Below are 26,987 nucleotides of genomic sequence, written 5' to 3' on the forward strand. Positions count from 1 at the left end.
ATTAAAAAATGAAAAAAAGTCCTAAGTAACAACTATTTACAATTATATAATAGTACTGTAAAAAGACATTGAATATTCTTGCAACAACTAAAGAGAGATTGTTTACCAAAGTATGCTGAAGAAATTTGTTCAATAAAAATGAGAATTTGTGGGAATACAAAGTTTGTGTAGAATACTGCCCTGAAACAAGTAACACTAAATATGCCCTACATTTCTTTTATGAAGATTTCATATTGTGAGAATACTGTATAATGATGCCTCAATCACAATCTGAATTATATTGTGGGATAAGTGCATTGTCTCATGCCTAAAATGCATATAATATGTTGTAATTGTTGCATCATTTATGTACTATAATATTCATAAGTAAGCTAATCAATTATCCTGAGTATCCTTTATACCTATAGAATACAAGCCAACCAGTTTTTTTTTTTTTTTAATTGGGACTAGTATACAGTACATGATGAGATTTGTGAACTGTTCACAGTTAGCCTAAATTTTAAGTCTCAAATAATTATTGTAAGCATAAAATGACAAAGATTCACAGACTTCCTAAAAGTACCCTCTTTTTCTCCTTATAAAAAAACAAATACATTAAACACAATTTTAATGCACTGTACAAAGTTACTAGGATTGTACTAGTTTACCATTTCTTCCCCTATGGTTTATATGAAAAAAATGTGTATTAGGTTCCCTATGTTGTTTCCATTGCATTCTATTTGCTATAGTTTTATTTACTGTGTTTCAGTACTGATGATATGGCTACAGATGGAATAAAAGAAAAAAAACATGTTTATGCAGATATTAGTTATAAACTGCTGCAGCTATCATTCATATATCAACTTGGGCACTTACTGAACTATGAAGATATCTGTTGTTTTATGTAGATAAATATTTAACAAGGAGGACAAAAGTTAGTATTCTGTTTCAAGGCAGTGTTGCATTGCCATATAAAGACTAAACATAAATATCAAATTTCAGGTACTCGGGGATAAAATTTTGTAAAAACATTAAGTGAAGCCAGAGCAGGCAAATTTAACATTGCGTAAAATGTTAGATAAAAAGCATTACTTAATGCACTTCTTTCTATTTTTATTAGAACTGTTACCCTCAAACCTGTATGACTTTAGGCTTTCCAAAATTAGGTACATTGTCTTGGGAGGCTGGGCAAGTAGATAGTATCCAGCTTAGTTCCTGACTTTACAGTTTACATTTTAAATAATGCAGTTTTTAAATAGCTGAGCTCTGTCAATAGACACTTAGTTAATTGTCTCAATCTGTGAAGAATTCAAAACAAATTCAAATAATCAGCAAATGTGTAGAACTCACAAACTGTACAATCATATATGTTAGAGGCTAAATTGCAAGAGAGAAAAGGAAAACAAAAAAAAGCTAGCTTGGCAAATGTTTTAGAAAAACTCAAGTCCACATCTCATAGCATAATTTTAATGACATTAGTAAGTTAGCTGGCTGCTAACATCTTCCTAGGCAAATTAAAATTGCAGAACAGTACTTCCCCAGTTAATGTTCTTAACTATGGTAGTTGTTGGCATTTGCATATCCTGAAAAAGAATGAATTCTTCATCTTAGTCAATATTTTGTGATTTTTTAGCACCTTCTTTGACCACACAGTCCAGTTGTGGAACTGCATATAAAGTTTATTTTGTTACAAACAAAAGGAGCTTCATCAGGTAATATAATGTTTTGTTTTTCGGTCTTTGCTTTCTTTTCTCCTTACACTTGTTCCTCTTCTAATCTTTATTTTTGATGTCTTTGTTGACCACTTGCACTGTTCAACTGTTGGTATTTTGTCATTTCTTTCCAGGTTTCTTAGTGGGTGTGCCATTCCCCCAAGTAATGTTTGCACTGTAGCCAAGGGTAGGTTTTCAGGCAGGTCAGGTCTCAGTAGCAAACTCTGTATACAGTAAATATTGTAGAATTTGTTGGTCTTCCATTCTGCTGTGATGACTAAGCCAACTCGGGCATCTTTGAGATAATAGCACAAACATGCCATGGAATATGTGTTTTTGTAAATATAGTATATATGTTTAGTATACATTCCTGACATGTAATCTCTTCTATTCTTCTGAGGCAGTAGAGGTCAAAAGACTTGCTCCTGTTGAGCAAAAGATATCCATAACTCCTATTCTTATAGGAGTGTATTGAGATCTCAGGTCTAGTACACCATCTTTGTTGTTTGTAAAACTTGTGGAGAGGAGTATCATCACTGTCACAATATTATCAATACATTTTTCAGTTTAGCATCAAGACACAAGCTCCATGAATTAGGAAAACCTAGTAACTGAATTCCTCCACACACTAAGGGTGTATTTAATATTTGAGATGTTTGGTGTCATGTTGAACCCATGGCTCATAGTTTAGGTCATCTTTATACTGATGGCCAGATTTATTGTACACACATCTAAATCGGTATGTGTCCGGAGGGCAGTTAGAGCATCATCTATAAGGAATCTTATGAGGATCTTTTGAAGTGTTGTTTTTGTTCTGAGCCATGTAAGCCTGAACACCCTTTTCATCACTTTATGGTATGATAATGTACTGTATATCATCTTTGGTGTAAATGGGGGCCTGTGACCACCTATTAATTAATAATTCTTCAGAAAATGAGCTGCCATATTGTACAGTGCCATGCTTGTTTTGATAAAAGAGTATGATCATCCAAAAGAATGGAATGTGGAATGTGTTCTGGAGTTGTAGTTTTTCTTGTCATGATCAAGTGAATTTTCCTTGTGTTAAAGATAATGACTTTACAGGATTTCAATTACAACAGATAAAATTAACATTGAATTGCAGATGTCATTTTTATTGTCATGACCATCTACATTTCTTTTAGGAATTCAATTCCAATGTCACTGAGGACACAAGTTGGGTGACATCCTGGCTGAAACAAATGGTTCTTTGGCAGGCTGAGATGCCCATTTATCCACATAATTCCATAATAACAGCTCCCTGGCCACACATGGAAACATCCATTCCGATCAGGATGCCAGCCAAACTGTGTCGTCTGTGACAGCAAATGAAATTGACTTACACCAGTTCAATGTTAATCACCCCATTAAAAGTTAACGGTGCAAATTGTAACAGTGTAACATGACTTTAGGTGTTCAGAGAGGTCTGCTTATAGAACAAAGCAACTGCGGGTAGCACAGATAGGAAAAATGGAAACCACAGGCTTAAATTACTGCCCTTTATTTTACCCCAGGTGCTTAGGATTATCTTTGCAAAGGTTAATTTTTTCCTAGACCACAGTACATACATCTCTGATGCTAATTTGCATTTCTTTAATAACAAAATTAACAGGTGGTACTGGCTCAAAACAGTATTTTAGATGTTACCTTGCTGTCATGATCTGGCATTTGTTTTTAACCAAGTAATTATTTCTCTTAGAAATATGCAAAGCCCTATAGCAAATTTAATGGTTACATTAGGATGGACATTAGTTTTTCTGATTTCACATATTTTTAACATTGTTTAAATTGAATCATGTTCTCCCATGATGCCCTCTTGTTCTTTTGTGGACGATGCAATGTTGAAACAGTTGTTTTTGCTGGTTTCTATGCAGTTGTTAGGCAGGATGGTTGAGAGTGTGTGATGAATGTCATAATTACCACAGTAGTATAAAAAGTCAGCATTGTGAACTTCCTCATTAGTCCAAGTTTCTGGATTCAAGTCAAAAACCCTAGCACTAATTTCCTTGCTTTATAATTGATTATCTGTTATAGACGTTTTCTCTTCTTTTTGACCTTAATCATGTATTTGCAGTTTGGCTTTGTTTGTGTGCCTTTGAGTTTTTGACTTGCTTGCTACACCACCTGGCTACAGTTTTTGGTTTTCATGTCTTGAACATATTTCTCAGTTCTTGATCTCCCGGTTTTGACCTACACTGGTATATGCATTGTTTTCCCTTCTTCATATTACATTCTTCATTTAGACTGATGCCATTTAGTGTAGTCAGTATACCTGTCAGCTTAACCTGCCTGGCTGAATATATCTATTTACTGTGTTAGGTCCAAAGAATACGAGATCGAGATTACTTTGACCCAGGTCTGCATTGATACATAAAGAGGCAACACTGACAAAAGAATGGACAATATATTGAAAATCTGTGGTCGTGCCTAGTAGTGGACTGATTCGTGTGTGGTAATCTAACATAATCGTGACTAGCTGTGAAAGTATACCTCTTTTTTCATCACTTCTGTGGCCATAACAAATGGCAACATGGCTCAAAATATGATTTGCTAGCGATAAGCCATCCCTTTACTTAAAATATAACTATCCCCAACGGCTGTGATTGTTATCATTTGTACTGTACTTCCTTATAAAATGACCTTATTGATTACATAAACCGTTCATTCAGTTTTACTTTATTAGTCTCCTCCTCTCTAACTTCCATAGTTCATTATTATTTCTAGTTCTCCAAAATTTATACTACAGTAATTTTCCTCAAAGTATTAAAACAAATTCATCAACAATAAAATACATCTGTTTAGAAAATGGTTATGAACAGGACTGAGTTAATTTTTTTTTTTTTTTATTCAGCCTAGGGGTAAGATGAGAGCATAGCAATAGTGTAGCTTACTGTTTAAGTACCTAGACCTGAATGCAAAACAGTAAGCATCTCGTATCTCTTCTGGCTCTTGGGGATAGTATAAAAGCATCATTTAAACTTAGTTAATTCTACACACAGGTTTCTCTATAATAGCAAAATTTAAGAAACACATTTATTGACCCCTGCAATAAGCTATATCACATAAAAAGAATAGAGAAGTTTGTTGTAGCTTCATGAACATTTGAAAATTTTCTATTTGACAATAAACTAATTTTAAGCTACCAATTGTTATGCATGTTTCATATCAGGATTTCACTTCTACTACTTTTTGTTACTTTAACACCAAGAGCAAGAACATAGCTCATGGAATGCTTTACTTGTATATTTATTTCATCAAGTGTAAAAGACAAATATTTGCACCCTTAACAGTGCATTTACTAAAGTTTTTTTATACATGTGTTTTTTTTTTAAGAGACCAGTTTATTCCATTTTAAATGAAAAGGTACTATTATCATAATTTCAAATTTCATAATTTCAAATTGAGCCAAAACAACTAAAATGAGTGTGTTAAAACAGACCTCCGATAAACAGTGCTTAAATTTATAGTTGTGCCATCTAGACGAAGACATGGACTGACACAATCAGTGGATTTAATATCACCATAGTCTATATGACATGTCCCAGATCAGCACAGTGTACATGTTCTAAATAAAACCAACTGAACAGTGGAATTTTGTGGATGGCTTAAAGAAATGTTTTGAAGAAGGTAAGAGAAATTAAACTTCTGTGTTTTGGAACTAGTGGAAAAGCACCATTATACTGTATATTGGCAGATGTCTTCCTTGGGTGCAAACTTTATGCATACCTTTGTTCATTGGCACCATTGTGGTATTTTTGTTTTGTACAGTATAACATTTTCACCATATTGCTCTGTGACTGCAGTTCTTTAGGTTTCTAATAGTTGGAACATCATGGGGTCAGTTTATCAGTTTACTTGAAAAGATAATGAAATTCAACTGTGCTTGAGACCTACACAATTAAATTAGGTGACCTTTATTATTTATTGAATGAATAATTTTGAGCTATGCAAGATATCACAGCTAGGGATTTAAACAAGATGTTTTGAAGTGAACTGTTAAATAAATACAAGAACTATCATTGCATTGCTGCCTAACCAGATGATGACCAGCTCGTCCCACTAGATGGAGCTCCTTTCACATGCATTCTTCAGTTTTCTTTTTTTTTTCTTTCTGTGTTTTTTTTTTTTATACTATTGTGTTACAGTGTAAAGGCTTCATAAGCTGTGCCATTCTGAGCTTGTCGGATCTGTGATTGATCTTTAAAGTTTCATAATTACATTTCTTCTTTTTGCACTAATAACAGACCTCTCCAGACATTGACCAAGGTGATTTCACGCAAAAGCATAATATGCACTTTAACTGTAAGTATTTAACACACAACTCTGAATTGTGAGTTTGAGAATATCATTTTTATTTACATATGGTAAATCTCTGATGTTTCTCTCAGTGTGTCATTAACAGTGTCTGTGAGTTGAAACAGTAAACCACTGTTTATTGTTTTGAAACTCTGAAAATACAAATGTTCTTATAAGAATATATTGTCTTCTTTTAAGCACTTGAACCTTGGTGTTGCTGAATATTCTTAAATGTAGATGTTGCCTGTTATAATGAGACCTGGTATTTCCAACTAGATAGATAGATAGATAGATAGATAGATACTTTATTAATCCCAAGGGGAAATTCACATAATCCAGCAGCAGTATACTGATACAAAGAAACAATATTAAATTAAATAGTAATAAAATGAAAAAATAAAAATAAAAAGCAGACAATAACTTTGAGTAATGTTAGCATTTACTCCCCTGGGTAGAATTGAAGAGTCGCATAGTGTGGGGGAGGAACGATCTCCTCAGTCTGTCAGTGGAGCAAGACAGTGATAAAAGTCTGTCACTGAAGTTACAGTGGATTATTCATGATTGACAGGAGTTTGCTTAATGCCCGTCGCTCTGCCACAGATGTTAAACTGTGCAACTTTACTCCTACAATAGAGCCTGCCTTCTTTACAAGTTTGTCCAGGCGTGAGGCGTCTTTCCTCTTTATGCTGCCACCCCAGCACACCACTGCGTAGAAGAGGGCACTCGCCACAACCGTCTGGTAGAACATCTGCAGCATCTTACTGCAGATGTTGAAGGATGCCAACCTTGTAAGAAAGTATAGTCTGCTCTGACCTTTCTTATATAGAGCATCAGTATTGGCAGTCCAGTCCAATTTGTCATCCAGCTGCACTCCCAGATATTTATAGGTCTGCACCCTCTGCACACAGTCACCTGATGATCACAGGGTCCATGAGGGGCCTGGGCCTCCTAAAATCCACGACCAGCTCCTTGGTTTTGCTGGTGTTAAGATGTAAGTGGTTTATATAACTAAGAAGAATAGTATGAAGATGTCTTCTTGATATGTATGATACAGAGGCTAGTTTGCATTTGTTTCAAATACAACTTCACTACTGTGAATTCATTACTCAGATTATTTAGGTCATTTTATTTTAAGACTTTTGAATTCAAAACACAGCTCAAGGGTTGTTGCTAGAAATATTTGATTTGTTCGATCCCTTCATAAAAATGCCTAAATTAAACTGCTCAGTGAACTTTTTATTATGGGTCAATGTAGGAAAACTGCAGGCTTTTATTATAATGCAGTTATTTTATTATCATCATTTTAAAATAAGTAATGCTACAGTACTATTGTATTCCCTATGTCTGTTTTTAGTATAATGTTTTCTTTCTCAGAATATATATTGAACCTTTTCCTATAATATGTTAAAGTTTAAAAATATATTCAGAGTGATTCTGGGCTAGTACTCCGTAGACATTTTCCAGATCCTTTATGACCAAAGGTCTATGCTTTAATTCAGTCCACAGTTTGACAGAATGCTGACAGAAAGGGCTATTATTAAGTGCTCATTTGTTTTCATTCCAACATTCCTTTGTTGATTGTGAGATATAATTAGAATTTTGTCATTTTCAGTCATGCAACAATGGCCAAGCAGCAACTTTTCAACAAAGGCAACAAGTTGTTTCATCATTATATCCTGATGCTTGATAAATTTCAGAATTACACTGATTTTAAAAAATCCCTGTAGTTTTTGGCAGCATAATAGCACAACACCATTAATTATAGAGGTTTTCTTTTTGTTGCATCATCTACTGACACCAAACACATTTATCATTAATGTGTTAAAAAGACTGAACAAAGTACTCCATTCCAGTCAAACTCCCAATAGTGTTGGCAAAGTCTAGTCACTTTAATTTGCTTGTTATTATCAGAACTTTTCTAGTAATTATGGCAAATAGATTGTTTGCAGCGCATGATTTTTGGTTTGAAGACTTGCTGAACCAAAGATGCAACTGGGGTGCTAGGCATCAATTTGCTTTTCAACTGTTGCATTTATAAGCAATACATTTGTGTTACTATCCTGGTAAGTTATCTAATTGTGTTCTGTTTTGATCTTTTGATTGGCTTATTAATTATAAGCAATATTTTAGCGAACACATTTTTTTTTTATTTTGATTTGGCCTAAAGGTCAGTTGAGGCTGTAAGTTTTCTATCAATCAAGTAGTCTTTGTTTTATAAATAAAGACTGATTTTCAAATATATATACTTTGATTTTTGCAGTTATTATGAGACTTGCATTATACTTGTACCTTTAACTAGAAAATGAGTGCCAGCAATAAGATCTTTAGGAGAAATTGTTGTTTATTAAAACAAAAGCATCACAAGAAATGGATGAAATATAATGAAAACAGAAAGTGTCAAAAGAATAAACAGGCTTAAACATGTTTAGTTCATGCATGTTCAAAGAAGTCACCTTCCTACTTGCCAAATTTTTATACATTTCACCATTTGTTTAATATTAATGATATTTTTGTTTTGTTTCCTTTTACTCAATGTAGCTCAAATTTAATGATATTAGTCATGTTTTCACAATAGCCATTTTACTGTTTTTTTTTTTTGTTTTTTTTTAAATAAACCTGTCTCTTAAGGCCATGTCACATTAGCCTGCTTTTCCAGTGATTTCTAGTCATAGCCTTCATTTACATAATCGTAGTGAGTCAGAGGCAGTTGGAAGCATGCTCCAGTGAAACCTATCATCTAGGTTGACATACCTAGTGACTCATGCCAATGTAAAGTAAAACTGGTAAGAGCAGAGTTAGCAGATATGGTGGAGAGAAGGAAGGAGTGTGTGTGCAAGAGACTAAATGGAAGGGGGGGGAGTAAGGCCAGGTGGATTCAAATGTTCTATCATGGTGTGAATGGGAGGAGAAATGGGATAGGGGGGTTATGCTGAAGGAACAGTATGTCAAGAGTTTTGGAGGTTAAAAGAGTGTCCGATAGAGTAATGATTATGAAGATGGAAATTAGAGGTGTGATAATGAATGTTGTTAGTGCATATGCCCCGCAAGTTGGGTGTGCAATGGAGGAGAAAGAAGATATTTGAAGTGATGAACAGTGTACCCAAGGGACAGAAAGTGGTGATTGGAGTGGATTTCAATGGACATGTCGGTAAAGGGAACAGAGGAGACGAAGAGATGATGGGTAGGTAATGGTGTCAAGGAGAGGAATGAAGAAGGTCAGAGGATAGTGGATTTTGCCAAAAGGATAAACATGGCTGTGGTGAATACGTATTTTAAGAAGAGTGAGGAACATAAGGTTACATACAAGAGTGGAGGAAGATGCACACATGTGGATTATATGCTTTGCAGAAGAGTCAATCTGAAGGAAATGGAACACTACAAAGTGGTGGCAGGGAAAAGTTAGTTAAGCAGCATAGGATGGTGGTCTGTAGGATGACGTTGGAGATCAAGAAGAGGAAGAGAGTGAGGGCAGAGCCAAGGATCAAATGGTGGAAGTTGAAAAAGGAAGACTACAAGGTTGAGTTTAGGGAGAAGGTGAGACCTGCACTGGGTGGTAGTGAAGAGTTATCAGACAGTTGGGAAATTACAGCAGATGTAGTAAGGGTGACAGCAAGAAGGAAGAAAAGGAAACCAGGTAGTAGAATGGGGAAGTACGGGAGAATATACAGAGGAAGAGGATGGTAAAAAAGAAGTGGGATGGTCGGAGAGATCCAGAAAGTAGACAAGAGTACAAAGAGATAAGGCGTAAAGTGAAGAGAGAGGTGGCGAAAGGCTAAGGAAAAGGCGTATGATGAGTTGTATAAGAGGATTCATACTAAGGAGAGAGAAAAGGACCAGTATTAATTGACTAGACAAAGGGATCGAGCTGGGAAAGATGTGCAGCAGGTTAGGGTAATAAAGGATAAAGATGGAAACGTACTCACAAGTGAGGAGTGTATGTTGAGCAGATGGAAAGAGTACTTTGAGAGGCTGATGAATGAAGAGAACGAGAGAGAGAAGAGGTTGGATGATGTGAAGATAGTGAATCAGGAAGTGTAACGGATTAGCAAGGAGGAAGTAAGGATAGCTATGAAGAGGATGAAAACTGTAAAGGCCGTTGGTCCATATGACATACCTGTGAAAGCATGGAGGTGTTTATGAGAGATGTCAGTGGAGTTTTTAACCAGATTGTTTAATGCAATCTTTGAAAATTTAGAGGAAGACTGAGGAGTGGAGAAGTGTACTGGTGCCGATATTTAAGAATAAGGGGGATGTGCAGGACTGTAGTAACTACAGGGGAATAAAATTGATGAGCCACAGCATGAAGTTATGGGAAAGAGTAGTGGAAGCTAGGTTAAGAAGTGAGGTGATGATTAGTGAGCAGCAGTATGGTTTCATGCCAAGAAAGAGCACCACAGATGCAATGTTTGCTCTGAGGATTTTGATGGAGAAGTGTAGAGAAGGCCAGAAGGAGTTGCATTGTGTCTTTGTGGACCTGGAGAAATCATATGACTGGGTGCCTCGAGAGGAGTTGTGGTATTGTATGAAGAAGTCGGGAGTGGCAGAGAAGTATGCAAGAGCTGTACAGGATATGTACGAGGAAAGTGTGACAGTGGTGAGGTCTGCGGTGGGAGTGACGGATGCATTCAAGTTGGAGATGGGATTACATCAAGGATCAGCTCTGAGCCCTTTCTTATTTGCAAAAGTGATGAACAGGTTGACAGACGAGATTAGACTGGAGTCCCCGTGGACTATGATGTTTGCTGATGACATTGTGATCTGTAGTGATGGTAGGGAGGAGGTTGAGGAGATACTGGAGAGGTGGAGATATGCTCTAGAGAGGGGATGAACGAACGTCGGTAGGAACAAGACAGAATACATGTGTGTCAATGAGTGGGAGGTCAGTGGAATGGTGAGGATGTAGGGAGTATAGTTGGAGAAGGTGGATGAGTTTAAATACTTGTGATCAACAGTACAGAGTATTGGGGATTGTGGAAGAGAGGTGAAAAATTGAGTGCAGGCAGGGTGGAATGGGTGGAGAAGAGTGTCAGGAGTAATGTGTGACAGATGGGTATCAGCAAGAGTGAAAGGGAAGGTCTACAGGACCAACTATGTTATATGGGTTCAAGACAGCGGCACTGACCAGAAAGCAGGAGACAGAGCTGGAGGTGGCAGAGTTAAAGATGCTAAAATGATGCTAAAATTTGCACTGGGTGTGACGAGGATGGATACAATTAGAAATGAGTATATTAGAGGGTCAGCTAAAGTTGGACGATTGGGAGACAGAGAGGCGAGGTTGCGTTGGCTTGGACATGTGCAGAGGAGAGATGCTGAGTTTATTGGGAGAAGGATGCTAAGGATAGAGCTGCCAGGGAAGAGGAAAAGAGGAAGGCCTAAGAGGAGGTTAATTGATGTGGTTAGAGTGGACATGCTGGTTATGGGTATAATAGAACAAGATGCAGAGGACAAAAAGTTATGGAAGAAGATGGGAGCACCCGAAAGAAGAAGAAGAACTTACCAAAGGGTGTCTTCTTTCAAATAAGTTATGTCTCCATGTTGCCTGCTCTCTTTCGTTAGTATAATATGCGATTTGCACACATATATGCCAAAACCAGAAGCATGTAACAGCTGAGCGAATGACTTTAAGCCACACACAGGGATAATCATCATTGGATAGCGGAGTTTCAAATCTTTCCAATGATGTATAGTTGTTTAAGATTGGTCATTCATAATACAGATCAGAGCTGTGTGTAAAAGGCAAGAAATAAATTGCGTTTGTGACAGCTGATCTTTATGCATCTTTACACACAAAGGTTCTATGACACTACAAGGGGATTATGTGCAAGAAGACTTGAAGTAAAAGAAAACCTGCTGTTGAGGATGCACTAAAAAAGTTACAGAATGCTAGTGATATAGAATATAAAGAACTTGAGTCACAGTTTATACTATTGAAAATGATTGTTTTCTTGAAGGACCTGATGTTATGCTTGATTTGGAAGTACTGCTCAATATAACTTTAAAGTTTCATATTGTGCATTTTGTCAATTCAAGCATCATGATTTCAGTTACCTTATCCAGATTGTGTCTGTTGCACGTTCTACCTATGTTTTCTGAGCAGTGCTCTTAGCATGCTGGTGAAGTACCATTATACTGTACCCACTTCAAGTTTTGATCAAACTTTTTTTATCACCCTTTTGATCCAAAGCCTCTGTTCTGCTCCTCTGTTTTGCATGCTGTAAATGTGCAATTTAGGTTATTTGGACACTGTGAATGATTTAGGTGTAGGTGTGTTTTTGCCCTGTCCAGTGCTATTTCCTGCACTGTGCCCAGGGCTTCCACGAAAGGCATTGGGAGAAGCTGGTTTGAAAATGTATGCATGTACTTGGTTTATTCCACATGTGAAATGCAAGAACAAAAGCAACATCAACAAAAAAAAAAAAAAACACAGTACACTTCTGTGCAGCAACTGCAGCAGAAGGCAGGAGAAGATGTCAGAATTGCAGCACAAAAAACCCAATGTAGTGTACAAAATGTAAGGTTTCTTTAGGTCTAGTGGAAAGCAAATTGTTTCAAGGAGTAGCATGAAAAGTAATTTTGAAAGTAAAGGCTTGAATGAGTGCATAATTATACATGCAAAGTTTCAACTTGTTTACTTGTTGCTACTGAGTGATATATAAAGTGTGCTTGTGTAGATATATATTTTCTCTCAAAATTCAACTGCAGCTGCATCTCTTGTTTTGAGAGATTGTTTAGGTGCAATAGACTAAATGTTTCCAAAATGGGAAACAAAATGATTCCAAAAAACAGGGCATTTTGTGCCAAACTGTTTAACTTTGCAATACTATGAGATATGAATTCTAAAAGTGGCACGATGATAGCTGATTGGGGGGAACGGAAATTGATTACAGGGTTATGCATCATTCATTTTCTTGGTTATTTACTGTTAAATCCAGTTTTTTGGATAGAAATTCCAAAAATGACTTTTTGTTCTTAATGGACATTGGTGTGAAGTAAAGGTTTTTACTCATATAAAGACTTTCTTTTAAAATTTTGGAGTGTCTCTTCTACTGACTAAATTTCAACTATTTGAAGCTCTTTTATTACATAAGCAGAATTAGCCTTTTATTTTTGGGAACATGATTTAGGCCCAATAATACCAAAATCTCCTTTAGGCATAAGGGTTTGTACCATAATAAGCCACTCAAAACTAGTTCAGTTCCTCCTTCCCCATTGACTTCAGTACATTTCGTCAAATTCAGCGAAGTTCCTGAATATTTTCTGTGATTTTACTAAACTTGCAGTGAACATTACTAGACAGGATTGTTGTGTTGGAAGATTATAGAATTTACTTGTTTATCTTTTTGTATGTGGAATTTAGCATTGCATCATGTTGAATTTTTTTAGCATTTACTCTAAAGAGACTATAATACAAAATTTTTTTTTAAATGTTTATTAATACAATGTTTGTATTTTTAACTTTGTTCAACCTAACCTGTGTTCGCTGGTTTATTACACCGGTTTATTAAAAGTTTTTTGCATTAAAATAATTTTTATTTAGTTTTTTCTTAGACACTAAAGTAACTCATATATTTGTAAATATCAGTGCAAATGAAACAACATTGTAATAAGCATTGTTTTGAATGTTGTGTGCAATATTTGTTAATGTGTGTTTTTTCTTTTATTTTTTTTTTTCCTCTGTTTTGTAGCTTCACTCTCTTCGTTGCCTTACATTTTGTTTTGTGGAAATACCTCAGCGATGTCCGCATTCAACTTACTTCATTTGGTGACTAAAAACCAGCCAGTGCCCGAGCGAGCCTGTGGACTTCCCTCAGGTTGAATGGGTGCTGTTTGTTGTGTTTTGCAAAGAAATAAATCTAACTCAAGCCAGCAGGTGACTGTTCTTGCTGTTGAAAACTGTAACAAAATTTAATGTTTTAATAATTCAGAATGTTATTTGAAAATTCTGCTATTATTTAATATGTAGAGTAAAAAATCTAATTGAAACTTGAACATTTAACAGTTCATGAGAAGTCTGGCTAGCTTGACTTGAGAGCAGCTTCTGCTTTGAAGTGGTTGCATGATCAATGAATAGCTGCATGCAATTTAAATATTTTTGTTTTTATAAATTAAAGCATGACTAAATATCAGCAGCTCTTTAAGCTTAAAATAACACGTTTTTATAATAAATAGAATAGCAATAGAAGTTTCTTTGCATTAAAAAAGCACTTTTCCACTAAAGCCTTATTTTGCAAAATGTGTTTTATTTCACAATTGCGTGTGCATTTTCACATATTGCTTTTTACTTTTGAAATTATTTCATCACTGTTTAATATTTGTTAAAAACTTTTCTGAAGCAGAAATCAAGGTTTGGTGTCATTCACAATGTATTTTTAAATTCTGTTTTGTGTTACCATTTTCTTTAGATTTGGTACAGTATGTTTAATTTAATTAGTAAAGCATTAAATATAACTGAAGGTACAATGCTTAGCACTGCTATGTAACAATACCAGGAACCTGCTTTCATTTCTTGGCCTCCTGACTCTCCAGGTAAAGCTTGAACATTATTTCTGTGTTCACCTGAGTTTGCTCCTGAACTGGGTATCCTCACACATACCAAAGATTTTCATATTAGGTTAATTAATTTGTCTGCAGTTGTGTGAGTCAGTTGGCTGGCATCCAATATATGGCTAGTTCCTGCCTATGATTAATGCTGCTGGACCTTGTGATAATGCAATGGGTTCAAAAGATTTTGTGCATACTGTATGTAGAAGCTCATTATATTAAAAGACTGCATTGGCGCTATAAAGGTGACATTCTCAAATAGAACAATGGCAGCAGTACCTCCCTCATAGCACTGCTGTCAAAATGTTAATGGTTGCAGCTTTACCTACTGTTGAATATATTGGAGCCTACTTTGATTTTTACCTATAAATGTGTAATTTTGAAATTGTATTCAAAAGTAAATGTTGTGGGTATAGACAAATCCAGTTTCCTTTCTGTAAACTCATGGAATGGTACAAGTCCCATAATTCATAAAAACTTGTGAAAACAGGAAAGCTACAGGTTTCAACTGGTTTTTCATTATGTAAGAATTTATTCATGTAGCTAAAAGTGAAATAATTTGGCATTGTACTACTGATCCACAATTTTAATAGTTCAATTTCATTCACTATCCAATGACCTACATGTGAACAAGTGGTCATTGTTCCCTTTACCTTTTGTAAAACACAATGCCATTGCTAGAATAGTTCTCCCATCAAGTCAGTGCATATTGCTTATATGAATGTGTAAGTCAAAAATTAACAACCCATGGATGTGCAGTTTTACATTTCATATATACAAATTTATCTCCAAAATTATACAATACTGTATATTAAATATAATAAAATTTTCAGTTTTGTTTATTTTTGTATGGTGCTCTTTACTGAGTGCAAGCTCAGAGTGCTGTAATAAGCTTACATGTAAAATACAAGTACCAGTTTTTAAATTACCAAGTATAAAATGCATACACTAAAACGATACAGATTTGTTTAAACACACTGTAAAATAAGCAGCTCCAAATTGATTAACATAAGTGAAACTTAATACTATTAGTCCATTAACATTATCATTATACTTGAAATAGTTGAGAATGAAGGAGAGAAAAAAAATAAAACATCACTTTTTCGGTAGCACCCATGGATAACAATAAACCTTGGGTTTGGAATGGGGGGGGTCTGTGATCAGTTATAACAAGCAAAGTCAAAAGATGGTTTCAGGCATTGTTACGGTCCTGGAGACCTGAGCCAAATATCCACCCACCCCTTCCTGGGCATTCTACAGTACAACTGTTTGCTGAATTCTAATACAATGACAGAATTTTTACATCACGGCTCACAGTATCTCTGGTGTTTTTTTCATGGACAACAAAACTGCTTTTAAGTAGAGCACTGGCACAAAGTGCCACAGCAGGATACTGGGGAGATAAACAAAATAGAGCAGGGTTAGTAACAGTCAGTCAGTCATTTTCCAACGCGCTATATCCTAACACAGGGTCACAGGGGTCTGCTGGAGCCAATTCCAGCCAACACAGGGCGCAAGGCAGGAACAAATCCCAGGCAGGGCGCCAGACCACCGCAGGGGTTAGACAGTTCATAATTAATTGTATTACTGATAATTTATGCATGTGACTAATAGCAAAGATACAATAGTTTTCAGCCTGGGTTGAAAACCTGAAACCAAAGGGGAATTTTTATATAAGCATATAGATTGTTCCACAACTTTGGGGCCCTGTAGCTAAAAACTCATTCTCAAATTGTTGTTTTGTTAATTCTTGCAATCTTTTAATATGCCGGCATCTTGAGATCTTAAAACATGTTCAGATTTGTAAATAATGATGATTTCATATAGGTAAGTAGATCCTTGTCTATTTAAAGATTTGTATATAATGGAAGATTTTATTATCAGCTCAAAGGATTACTGAAAGCTATTGTAAGGACCTTAAAACTCAAAAGTATGTAATGGTGCTTTCTATTTCTTGTAATAATTCTTGCAGCAGCTTTTGTGAGTTTTGTGAAAGGTCTATAAAGAATGGTTTGAGTAGCCTGTGAATAATGCATATAAATAGTCAATTCTATTAGAAATACAGGCATTAATTAATTTCTTGGTATCCTCCATATTTAGAAACTGTCTTCATTTTCTTATATTCTTAAGCTAGGAAAAACATTTTATGTAGCTTTGCAGTGTGTGCTTTAAGGAACATTATTGGTGTCAAAGATAACACCTACGTTGTGTGCTGATTCAGTAAAACTAATGTTTAGACCAGCAGAGTTAAAATGTGACACAATATTGTTGCAGTCTGTCATTTTGATTAATAAGTAAAATTTCCGTTTTTGTTCAGAGAAAAATAGTTATCATCCATCCAGTACTTTAACCCAGTTGGCACAATTAAGGACAGAATTGGAGAACATCGTTTGGGTTAAAAAAAAAGGCTATAGCTGGGTATCGTCTGCATATGAGCAAAAATAAATCTTATTCTTTCTAATGATAGTTCCCAATGGAGGCATGTAAAGTGAAAATATGAGTGTGCTCCAATTATAAGATTTAAATATGAAAATACTGTTTTCAAACAATTGAATTAAAAATAAATTAACTGCTCACAACAGTGTAATTTTGCTTTTACTAGCATATTATGAACCTTTCCTCCTCAAGAGAGAGAACATTTTTTGTAACTTTTTTTCTTGTGTGGTATTTTTACCAGGCAAAATTACTTGTTTGTTCCAAGTAATCTTCAGTTTCTGTTAAAACCCCATACACCCTCTCATTCAGCATCTCTGGACTGCTGTCTGAAAAACAAAGCCACAAAATATTCACACTGACTTCATGGCATCTGGACTATAGCAAATAACGCTCCATTTCTAAATCATACTTAACCCAAGTGACTACTATTTGTGTTAATTCTAAAAATACTAATCACAAACAAAGAATTATCTCTGACTGTACAGAAAGACAGCAAATGAAGGTGCCTAATCAATGCAAGTTGTGAACCAAGTTATCTCCAGAAAACCAATGGCTGCATCATTTGTTTCAGTTTTGGTGGAGAATGCATTGAGAAAACAAATAGCACTTTTAGCATAAAGAACACAGGAGAAAAGTTATACAGTGATCATCAATAAACACTGAGCGAGGGGATTTTCATCTTAGAAAGTTCATAAATAGATGTGGAGTTTAAAATTAAATCTGAACCAATCAACAGTAAACAGGTTTAATTAGATGTAACCACAAAGGCTACTTTAGGAGAATTTAGGGCACTTTGGGTCTTTGTGTCGAATAGGCATAACTCAAGCAGCACATTCTTAAGGTAGGAGAGAAAAGAAGCACTGTAACATTACAGTATGTGCTGATCAGTTGTGATTATAGTCACGTTCTATATGACAAGACCAGTGGAACAAGTGCTGGAAATGTTCCATTTTTCCTTGCTTAAAATGTCAAAACTGTGAGCTTATACTTCTGTCTTCTACCCTCTATCAGTGCTCAGAGTCTTTTAAGGCCAAGTGTCATTGTATCTGTTATTTAATATTGTCCTAACCCAGTTTCTCAGGAGATATGCACATCATTGAGGGTGAATGAAAACATGCACCAGTTATTTTAAAGGGTCAACACTTAATACACTAAATTGGTAAATTTGGCCAGAATAGCTGCAGTTTAGGGTTTAAAGCCATTTAATGACCATTGATCTCAGGAGAGGGAACAAGCACTAATCTAGTCAGAGGAACAGGCTAGGGTCTAAGAGAAAAGAGCACAGAAGAACCGGCCCAGTCATGGGTATTTGGACAACTGTTTCACAAATTGGAGCCAGGGTCCAAGCCCTATAACGAAACACCAGGAGAGGTTGATGGTTTGGTCCCTTTACCCAGTTCAGTTCTACTGTGTTTGTCCCTACTATTTGACCCTGTTTGTTTATTTTGTCTTTAATAAAACTTTTGTTTTGGAACCTCTGACCTGGTTTTTAAAATTATTCTGGGTTCTGAGATGCTTCAAGAGCAGCCTCTATTCTTCATAACACACTCCAGTCAACTTGCCAGAGGACCAAAAGAACACAGCAGTTGAATAGAAAAAATACACTTGATGCTGTATGTGCAAAAACATTTTGATACCATAATTAATTCAGAGATCTGCAGTAGTCTTGGAACAACTGAGACTCATGCAGGATCTACTGACAAGTTTTGATGCATTAAAAATTGTTAATAAATCTAATGAAACATGACATGTACCAGCACTTTTGTACATAACACATTGGTTGTATTTATTGACATAATTTTTGATATTTCCATGTCTGAATATTCAGTGAAACATGTAATTGTACCATGGTTGTCCAAATCTTAGCATGGAATTGTTGTATGTGTACACACGCACACACACACACACAGACACACATATGTACACTCACAACGTTTGTTTCCACAGCTTTGAATTATAATAAGCCAGGTTTTTACGATGTTAAAACTGATTTTTAACAGTTTCTGAACTGCTTAAATCTCATTCCTTAAGAAAATGATTATTTAGGGTTAGTGCACCTACAAGTAGTCTTAATTAAGACCAGATGTCATTGGAGAAGAGGAAGAAAAACCTCCTAGTTAATTTGGTAAAAAGAGAAAATAAACCTCATCTAATTTAAAGTTTTAGAACCCAGCTAATTTAATTTGCAGTTGTGTCCATCATAAAAGGTTTTGTTTCAATTAAATATTTGCAAATAAAGAATAAATATCTCAGAGATATTGATCAGCTCTGGGGTCTGTTCCAGAAAGTGAGATTAGATAATCCTGGATCTCAGAACAAATTCCATCTTGCTTTAGTGCGATTTTGCACCAGTGGGGGAATAGCAACACAGCAGAAGCAGCAGCAAAGGAAAGGGGCATGGAGGAATGTCAGTGACCGTGTGCATGTGTAAATTGGTTAATCAGTGAAATCTTTGTGTGGTAAATTGTTGCATTGTGCAAAATTGACCCCTTCAATATTAGTTTGCTTGAAATATATGCCCTCAAATAAGCATTGTATTCTTTCTTTGCAATTGAAAGTAAGACCTATTATAAGTGTTTAGCATACAGTACATGGAATTGTACTAGTCATTACTGCGAAAGATGTCTAATGTTAGTCTTCCTGCAGTGAACCCTGTATTGCTTGGTAATTATATGACAAAAGAAAAGCAAACATCAATTGTTTTCATATACAAATCCACAATAGAAGATTCATAGCACCCACTCTTTAAATGGTAATTTACCTTGTTCAAACCTGACGTCCCTGGTATTTGGCCTAAAATTTTGTACATTAGAATATTACAAACATTTAGATGAGAACATGCCATTCACCTCAACAAAGCTTGCAAGTCCTCTTCACTTCATTCCTCCAAAATAACATCAAGTCAGGTTTTGAAGGTCCCTAAATTTGTGCAAAATTTACCCTTAACAAATTTGCAACTGTGTCGCTTTATTCTTGTTGAACTGTTTTTAAAGTAACAGTCATGATCCACTGTATTAAATCTTTTCATAATTTTAAACACTTCAGTTCTGTCACCTATAAATTTTCTTTTGCTTAAGCTGAAATCTTTCCTTATAGCTCATCTCCTGTAGGCTTAGAATCAGCACAATGTCTCTTTTCTGGACTTGTCTTAATGCTTCAATTTTTTTTTGGTAGCTTAAGGACCTATACTAAACACAGTACTCGAGAGGAGGCCTTACAATGTGTTACAAACCTCTTTTGGCTTGTACTCTACACAGTGTGCTATATAACACTTTGTGGAAGTTGATAGTGAAGAGGCCGCTATGACTCATAAATCCTTCTCATAAGATGTACTTTCAATTTTCAGACCTTCCATTGTGTATTCAAACCTAACATTTTTACTTCCTATCTATAATACTTTGAACAGAGTACATAGTGCTTGCATGGACTGAGGGTTGGACATGGGTTGTTGCGTCCAGTGGCTGTGGGTCAAAGAAGGATACAGTCATATGAAAAAGTTTGGGAACCCTTCTTAATTCTTTGGATCTTTGTTTATCATTGGCTGAGCTTTCAAAGTAGTAACTTCCTTTTAATATATGACATGCCTTATGAAAACAGTAGTATTTCAGCAGTGACATTTAAGTTTATTGGATTCGTAGAAAATATACATCATAACAAAATTAGACAGGTGGATAAATTTGGGCACCCCAACAGAGATATTACATCATTACTTAGTTGAGCCTCAATTTGCAAATATAACCGTCTCTACACGCCTCCTATAGCCTTTGAGTGTCTGGATTTTGGATGGAGGTATTTTTGACCATTCTTCCATACAAAATCTCTCCAGTTCAGTTCAATTTGATGGCTGCCGTGCATGGACAGCCTGCATCAAATCATCCCATAGATTTTCGATGACATTCAAGTCAGGGGACTGTGACAGCCATTCCAGAACATTGTACTTCTCCCTCTGTACGAATGCCTTTGTAGATTTCAAACTGTGTTTTGGGTCATTGTCTTGTTAACATATTCAACCCCTGTGTAACTTCAACTTTGTGACTGAAGCTTGAACATTATCCTGAAGAATTTCTTGATACTGGGTTGAATTAATCTGACCCTCAACTTTAACAAGTGCTGCAGTCCCTGAACTAACCACACAGCCCCACAGCATGATGGAACCTCCACCAAATTTGACATTTCTTGGAATGTGGTGTTTTTCTTCCGCCATTCAAAGTGCTTTTAGTTATGACCATATAACTCAATTTTTGTCTCATCAGTCCAAAGCACTTTGTTCCAAAAATGAATCTGGCTAGTCATTGTCATGAGCATTTGCATATACCAAGCGACTCTGTTTGTGGCGTGAGTGCAGAAAGTGCTTGTTTCTCATCACCCTGCCATACAGATGTTCTTTGTGCAAATTGCACTGAATTGTTGAACGATGTACAGATACACCATCTGCAGCAAGATGTTCTTGCAGGTCTTTGGAGGTGATCTGTGGGTTGTCTGTAACCATTCTCGCAATCCTTCGCATATGCCGCTCCTGTATTTTTCTTGACCTGTCAGACCTGGGTTTAACAGCAACTGTGCCTGTGGCCTTCCATTTCCTGATTACATTTCTTACCTCCGAGATAGCGTTTTGTAGCCTTTCCCTAAACCATGATACTGAACAATCTTTGTTTTCAGATCTTTTAAGAGTTGCTTTGAGGATCCCATGCTGTCACTCTTCAGAGGAGAGTCAAAGGAAAGCACAACTTGCAATTGACCACCTTAAATACTTTTTCTCATGATTGGACACACCGTCTATGAAGTTCAAGGCTTAACAAGCTAATCCAACCAATTTGTTTTTGCAAGTAATCAGTTTTGAGCAGTTACGTGCATTAAAATCAGCAAAATTACAAGGGTACTCAAATTTTTGCACAGCCAGTTTTCCACATTTGATTTAATTTCATACATAAATCTTTGTTTGGAAAACACCCCAGTACTCAGATGTTCCTAGGAAATGAAAGAAATAACAACTGTTATCTTTTTTGTTGAAAGCAGAGTAAATTATTATGCAGACTGAGAGGGGTTCCCCAAACCTTTTCATATGACTGTACACTGATCTTGACTTTTCTAACAATGCTGTGATCTTTACAGAGTCAATGGAGGCTCTGATTCTTCTCAGGTGCAATGGAGGCTCTGATTGGGGCTCTCTCGAGAGAGAGTGAGTGAGGAGTCGGAGTGTCTAGGCTTGCGAGTGTCCTGGATAAAAACCAAGATCCAGGCCTTTAATGACCTCTTGGGCACAGCCATCAGCAGTGTGTCTGCAGAGAGAGTTTCGACATGTCTCTGGTGACTCTTCCTATGAAGTCAGTAGATGGATTGGGAGAGCATGGGGAGGGTCATGAGGTTGCTGGAAAGGGGTGTGTGGCGTTCCTGATATCCATGCAAAAGGATGAGGGTCCAAGTCTTTAGAGTCTTGCTGCTTCCTGTCTTGCTATATGGTTGCGAGACATGGCCACTATCCAGTGACCTGAGACAAACACTGGACTCCTTTGGTATTGTGTCTCTTTGGAGAATCCTTGGGTACTGTTGATTTGACTTTGTGTTGAATGAGCAGTTGCAGTTGCTCCCAACTGAGGCACATTACCTGCATTGTGAGAGAGCGTCAGTTATGGCACTATGGCCATGTGGCGCAAATCGCCAAGGGTGATCCTGCTTGCAGGATCCTCATTGTTGAGGGCCTAAGTGGCTGGACCAGGCTAAGGGGACCTGGCTGTGGCAGGAAGGGTGGGACTGGATCAAGTGTTTTCCTGGGGGGTTGCCAATCAGGATCCCAAGCTGTTTCATCTTGTGGTGGGTGCAGCAACAGGCTTTATCAGTGCATGCTCCCTGACCTGACATGACCTATAATAGTTTACATTTCCTTGTGTTAAATTTAATCTGCTGAAAATCTGCCCAGTCCTGTATGCTCTCTAAGATCCTTCTGTAATGATTCAAAGGATACAAGATTATATGCCAGTCCACCTAGCTTGGTTTCATTTGCAAACTTAACCATCTTATTATTGTTTATATTCCTAGTTCTCTTTTTTCTGCTTCTTAAATAGTACCGGTTGGATCAGCATTTCTGACAGAACATTTACTGCCTTTGATTTTATGATTTAATGCTCTGCTCCTTAATTATTGAGTCTGCAAAGTATTAATCCTACACATTAAACCATCTATTTGCAGGTTAGTTTCAGAGCATTGGTTGCACCAGTAACTAGAAAGCAGGATTAGATAATTATCTGCATAGTTACATTGTGTTTTGGCAATGCAAAGAAGATTCTGGTTGAAACTTGGTCTGTTTGTAGTGCAACATTTGCTGTAGCAATATATTCAGTTTTCTTTTTGGACACCATTTTTTTTTCCAATTACTATATTGAAATTTCTTCTATTAAATATATGTATATTTTTATAATTACTAAGTAACTAGTAATTTATACTAGTTTTTTTCCCTTTTTTTTAACTGTTTCAATATCATGGCCTAGGTTTATTATATATGGACTGTGTCATAAATTAGAGTTTAATCCTTACTACACCACTGCTGGGGGTTTGTTTGTGCCCTGTCTATTGGCATGTCAGAGGACTGGAAATTTGTGTAGTGTGTTCTAGCCTCACTTGGGGAGGTGATATGGGTGGGAGGGCTGTTGGGGGAGGAGGAAAGAGAACAAGTTACATCTTAATCCTTTTTTTTTTTAAATTGAATTTATTAAAAGCGTACAAGTTATTGGTGTAACAGAACAAAATGCAGAGGACAGAAAGGTATAGAAAAAGATGATCCACGTGACAACCCCTAACAGGAGCAGCCGAAAGATGAAGAAGAAAAGCATCTAACATTCCATACAATCAAGTCAAACATAACAAAACTAAATTCCCCACCCATAAGAAAGTGAGGAAGCCCAACAGCCAGAGTAAAGTAGTAAAGAGGGAAAGAAGTCCTTCTCCCCAATATAAATGCTTATTCTAAAATGTTATGATTAGATCCTGCCAGGTTTTTATAAAGTTTTGAACATATCCTCTAAGTGAGGATTTGATTTTTTTCTAATTTCAAATAGTATATAATGTTAGTTACCCACTGACTTAAAAGAGATCGTTTTGGATTCTTCCAGTTGAGCAAGATAAGTCTACGTTCCAATAGTGAAGTAAAGGAAATTACAGTTTGTCCTTCTCCACTTTAAGCCCATCTGTGAGTACACCAAACACAGCTGTTAGTGGATTAGGAGGGATTGTTGGGCAGATTTCGTTTACCAAAGTTTCTGATTTGGAGATAGTGGAAAAGTTGTGTTGATGGTGTGCTGAACGGCCGGAGCCCTTACCCGGGTGGATTGCCCCAACAATGGAAGGATTGGGGGAAGACAACATTTCCAGGACATTTTCTCCACTGGACCAGCAGAGGACAGCCCCCTTGGCTTCCAGCTGGGCCACAGGTCATCAGCATGGAAGCTCAACCCTGCTGGGACCTGTGCAGGGCCCTATTTGGCAGGACTTCCGTCACACCTGGAGGAGGAGTGGAGAAAAAAGGACTGGCGCTGGACTGAGTTTATATAAATAAACAGTATGCTGTGTGCTAAAGGTATGTTCTCCCTGTATGTGTCAGGAATAGGGCATCTGTACATGCCCTGGGCTTCACAAATAGCATCCCAGATGGAACACCTGGCCATCTGTTGGCAGAAGACTCAAATTTAAATACGTTTTGTGGCCCAACACAACACAGCAGCACAAGGCACGCAGCACAGAGAGGTGCATGCTGCAGCAGCACAGTGGATCGCTAAGCCCCAATCGATGGAGAAAAAGAAGCCAAGGGGGTTGCCCTCTGCCAGTCCAGGGGAGGAAATGTCCTGGAAATGTTGTCTCCCCAGTTCTTCCACTGTTGCGGAATCCCGGACGAGTAAGGGCCTCAGCTGTCCGCCACAATGGGAAGCTAAATTTGGAGTATAATTGTTCATAGGATGCAAAGGCATTATTTATATACAAATCTCTAAATGATTTCATCCCACACGTTTCCCAAACATTAAAAAGTTTTAGAGGGTGGAAAAAGATGGTTATAATCCTGAGGTGCCACAGATAAAATGTTCTCTAACTTGAAGTATTACTTACATTGGTTCCATATTCTGAGTGAACGAAGGACAATTGGTTTATTAGGACCTGGGGCCTCATGCATAACACCACATGTAGAACTCGCACTAAAATATGGTGTATGGACAAAAGTGCAAATGTGCGTGCGCACAAAAAAATCCAGACGCACAAAACCATGCGTACACCTAGTTCCAAACACCTCAGCTCCATGAATACCAGACAGCATTAAAAATAATGCACGTGCACATGCCTGCTGTCTCACCCCGACTCCTCCCAGAAGTTTGCATATTTTAGTTTGCAAATCAATATAAATATCACCTTCCCAATTGAGTGTTTGGTTAAAAGACAATGGCAAAAGCATGTAAGCAAAGAATTTGAGAGAATGTGAAGTGGAGGCAAGGAAAAACTTAGTATTTATTGACTTAAGCAGTCATATAAACAACAAAAGGAAGTTGATCGAGTGATACCGAGTGGCACAGAAACTCGGAGGTTTATATTCAGAAAGTTGCACAGTGCCCAAATTTAATAAAGTGGCCAGATATCAAAGTCAATGTAAAAAGGCTAGTTGTAGGCCACCATCTGATTGTCATATGGAAATGTATTAGGGTACAGAGAAAAGAAAAAAAAATAGGGACAGAGTGGAAAAAAAGGTTGAAATGTTTACTTTTATTTTGTCATTAGAGTTTCTCAGATCCCATCGCAACTAAAATAGCACGTTAAATGCTGAGTATTGTATGTGTTCTTTTATGTACTCTGTATGTGAATCAGTACATGCTTCTTAAATGGGCTTTCTCTTACGCCAACAGGACACAGAACACATTACAATCATGATATTACAGCTCTATATACTAAGATGTATACTTGATATCATTTTCATGATGAAATGAACTAAAGCATGTATTAAACATGGGGGCACGATGGAGCAGTGGTAACAATGTGCTGGCTTCGCGTCTAGAGATTGTACCTGCCTCCCCCTCAAGATGCTTGCTGGGATGTGCGCGACTCTCGATGAAATGATTTATTGTAGCAGTACTGTCTCTTTCAAACGTGCCAACACCCAATTCCTCTCCTTCATTTTCTTTCTCCATGTAACCAATTGCCACAAAATAAGCTCTTTAAAAATTAATGTCAAGTCATCTGTAAGCTTAAAATGTGGATTCTTGAGAACTTTTAAGGAACTTTGAAATATCTTCGTAATCTTCGTAGTACATATTTAATTATTCCAATCCATCTATCCATCCAGTCCAGTCGCAAGGCCAGAACAGTCCCTGGATGGGGCACCAGCTCATCACTACCACTGCAACACCGAACCAACACGTTTAATTAATAACAGTATACATTATTTAATTGAAGTTAAAAATGTATCTGTATAATGTAATATACATACCTGAATGCATCTCATCTTAAAAATGATATCAAGAGCTCCAAGAAGATAGCTCTTGGAAATCTAAATCGACTTAGAAGCCAGTTATCACCATCAGTAAATATGCGCTCTCTTCTATTGAATTGAATTGAATTCCTTTATTGTTATTGTATGGTACAATGAAATTCAATATGCAAATCCTCCATAAACTTGTTTTCCTATAAAATGATAAAATAATAATAATACGATAAAAACAATGAAAAATATTCAATATGAAAGCATAAGTACAATATACATGTGCTTATAATTTAGATGCAAATGGTTCATAAAGTGGCTCAGGCTGTGCAATATTACAACTGCAGTGCAAGTTTACAGTGAGGTAATTGTAATACTTGTAATAATTGTAAAGTTCAAACAGTACAGGACTGATTGAGTGTGTTTATAGCTCTTGGTATGAAAGTTTCTGAACCTTGAGGTTTGTGTAGGAAAGGCTGTGAAGCCTTTGTATTGGGAAAAGTTCAAATAGACTGTGCACATGGCTGAGGCCGCGTGTGCTAGATGATGTATCC

At 36.7% G+C, this 26,987-nt stretch overlaps 1 protein-coding gene across 4 annotated transcripts in view; it reads left to right on the forward strand.

Annotated features, from left to right (window-relative positions):
- The window catches only part of msrb3 (methionine sulfoxide reductase B3), a 191,418-nt gene that overhangs the window by 24,941 nt on the left and 139,490 nt on the right, over window positions 1-26,987 (forward strand). For 2 of the 4 annotated variants that reach the window (XM_039769737.1, XM_039769738.1), the window contains 2 exons: window positions 5,954-6,011; window positions 13,691-13,816. In XM_039769737.1, the coding sequence (XP_039625671.1) occupies window positions 5,999-6,011; window positions 13,691-13,816 (139 nt within the window). In that variant the 5' untranslated portion in view covers window positions 5,954-5,998. The remainder of the gene's footprint in view (window positions 1-5,953; window positions 6,012-13,690; window positions 13,817-26,987) is intronic. The other 2 variants (XM_039769739.1, XM_039769740.1) reach the window with 1 other exon arrangement.

The sequence above is a fragment of the Polypterus senegalus genome, chromosome 11 (assembly GCF_016835505.1).
Source record: "Polypterus senegalus isolate Bchr_013 chromosome 11, ASM1683550v1, whole genome shotgun sequence".
NCBI lineage: Eukaryota > Metazoa > Chordata > Cladistia > Polypteriformes > Polypteridae > Polypterus > Polypterus senegalus.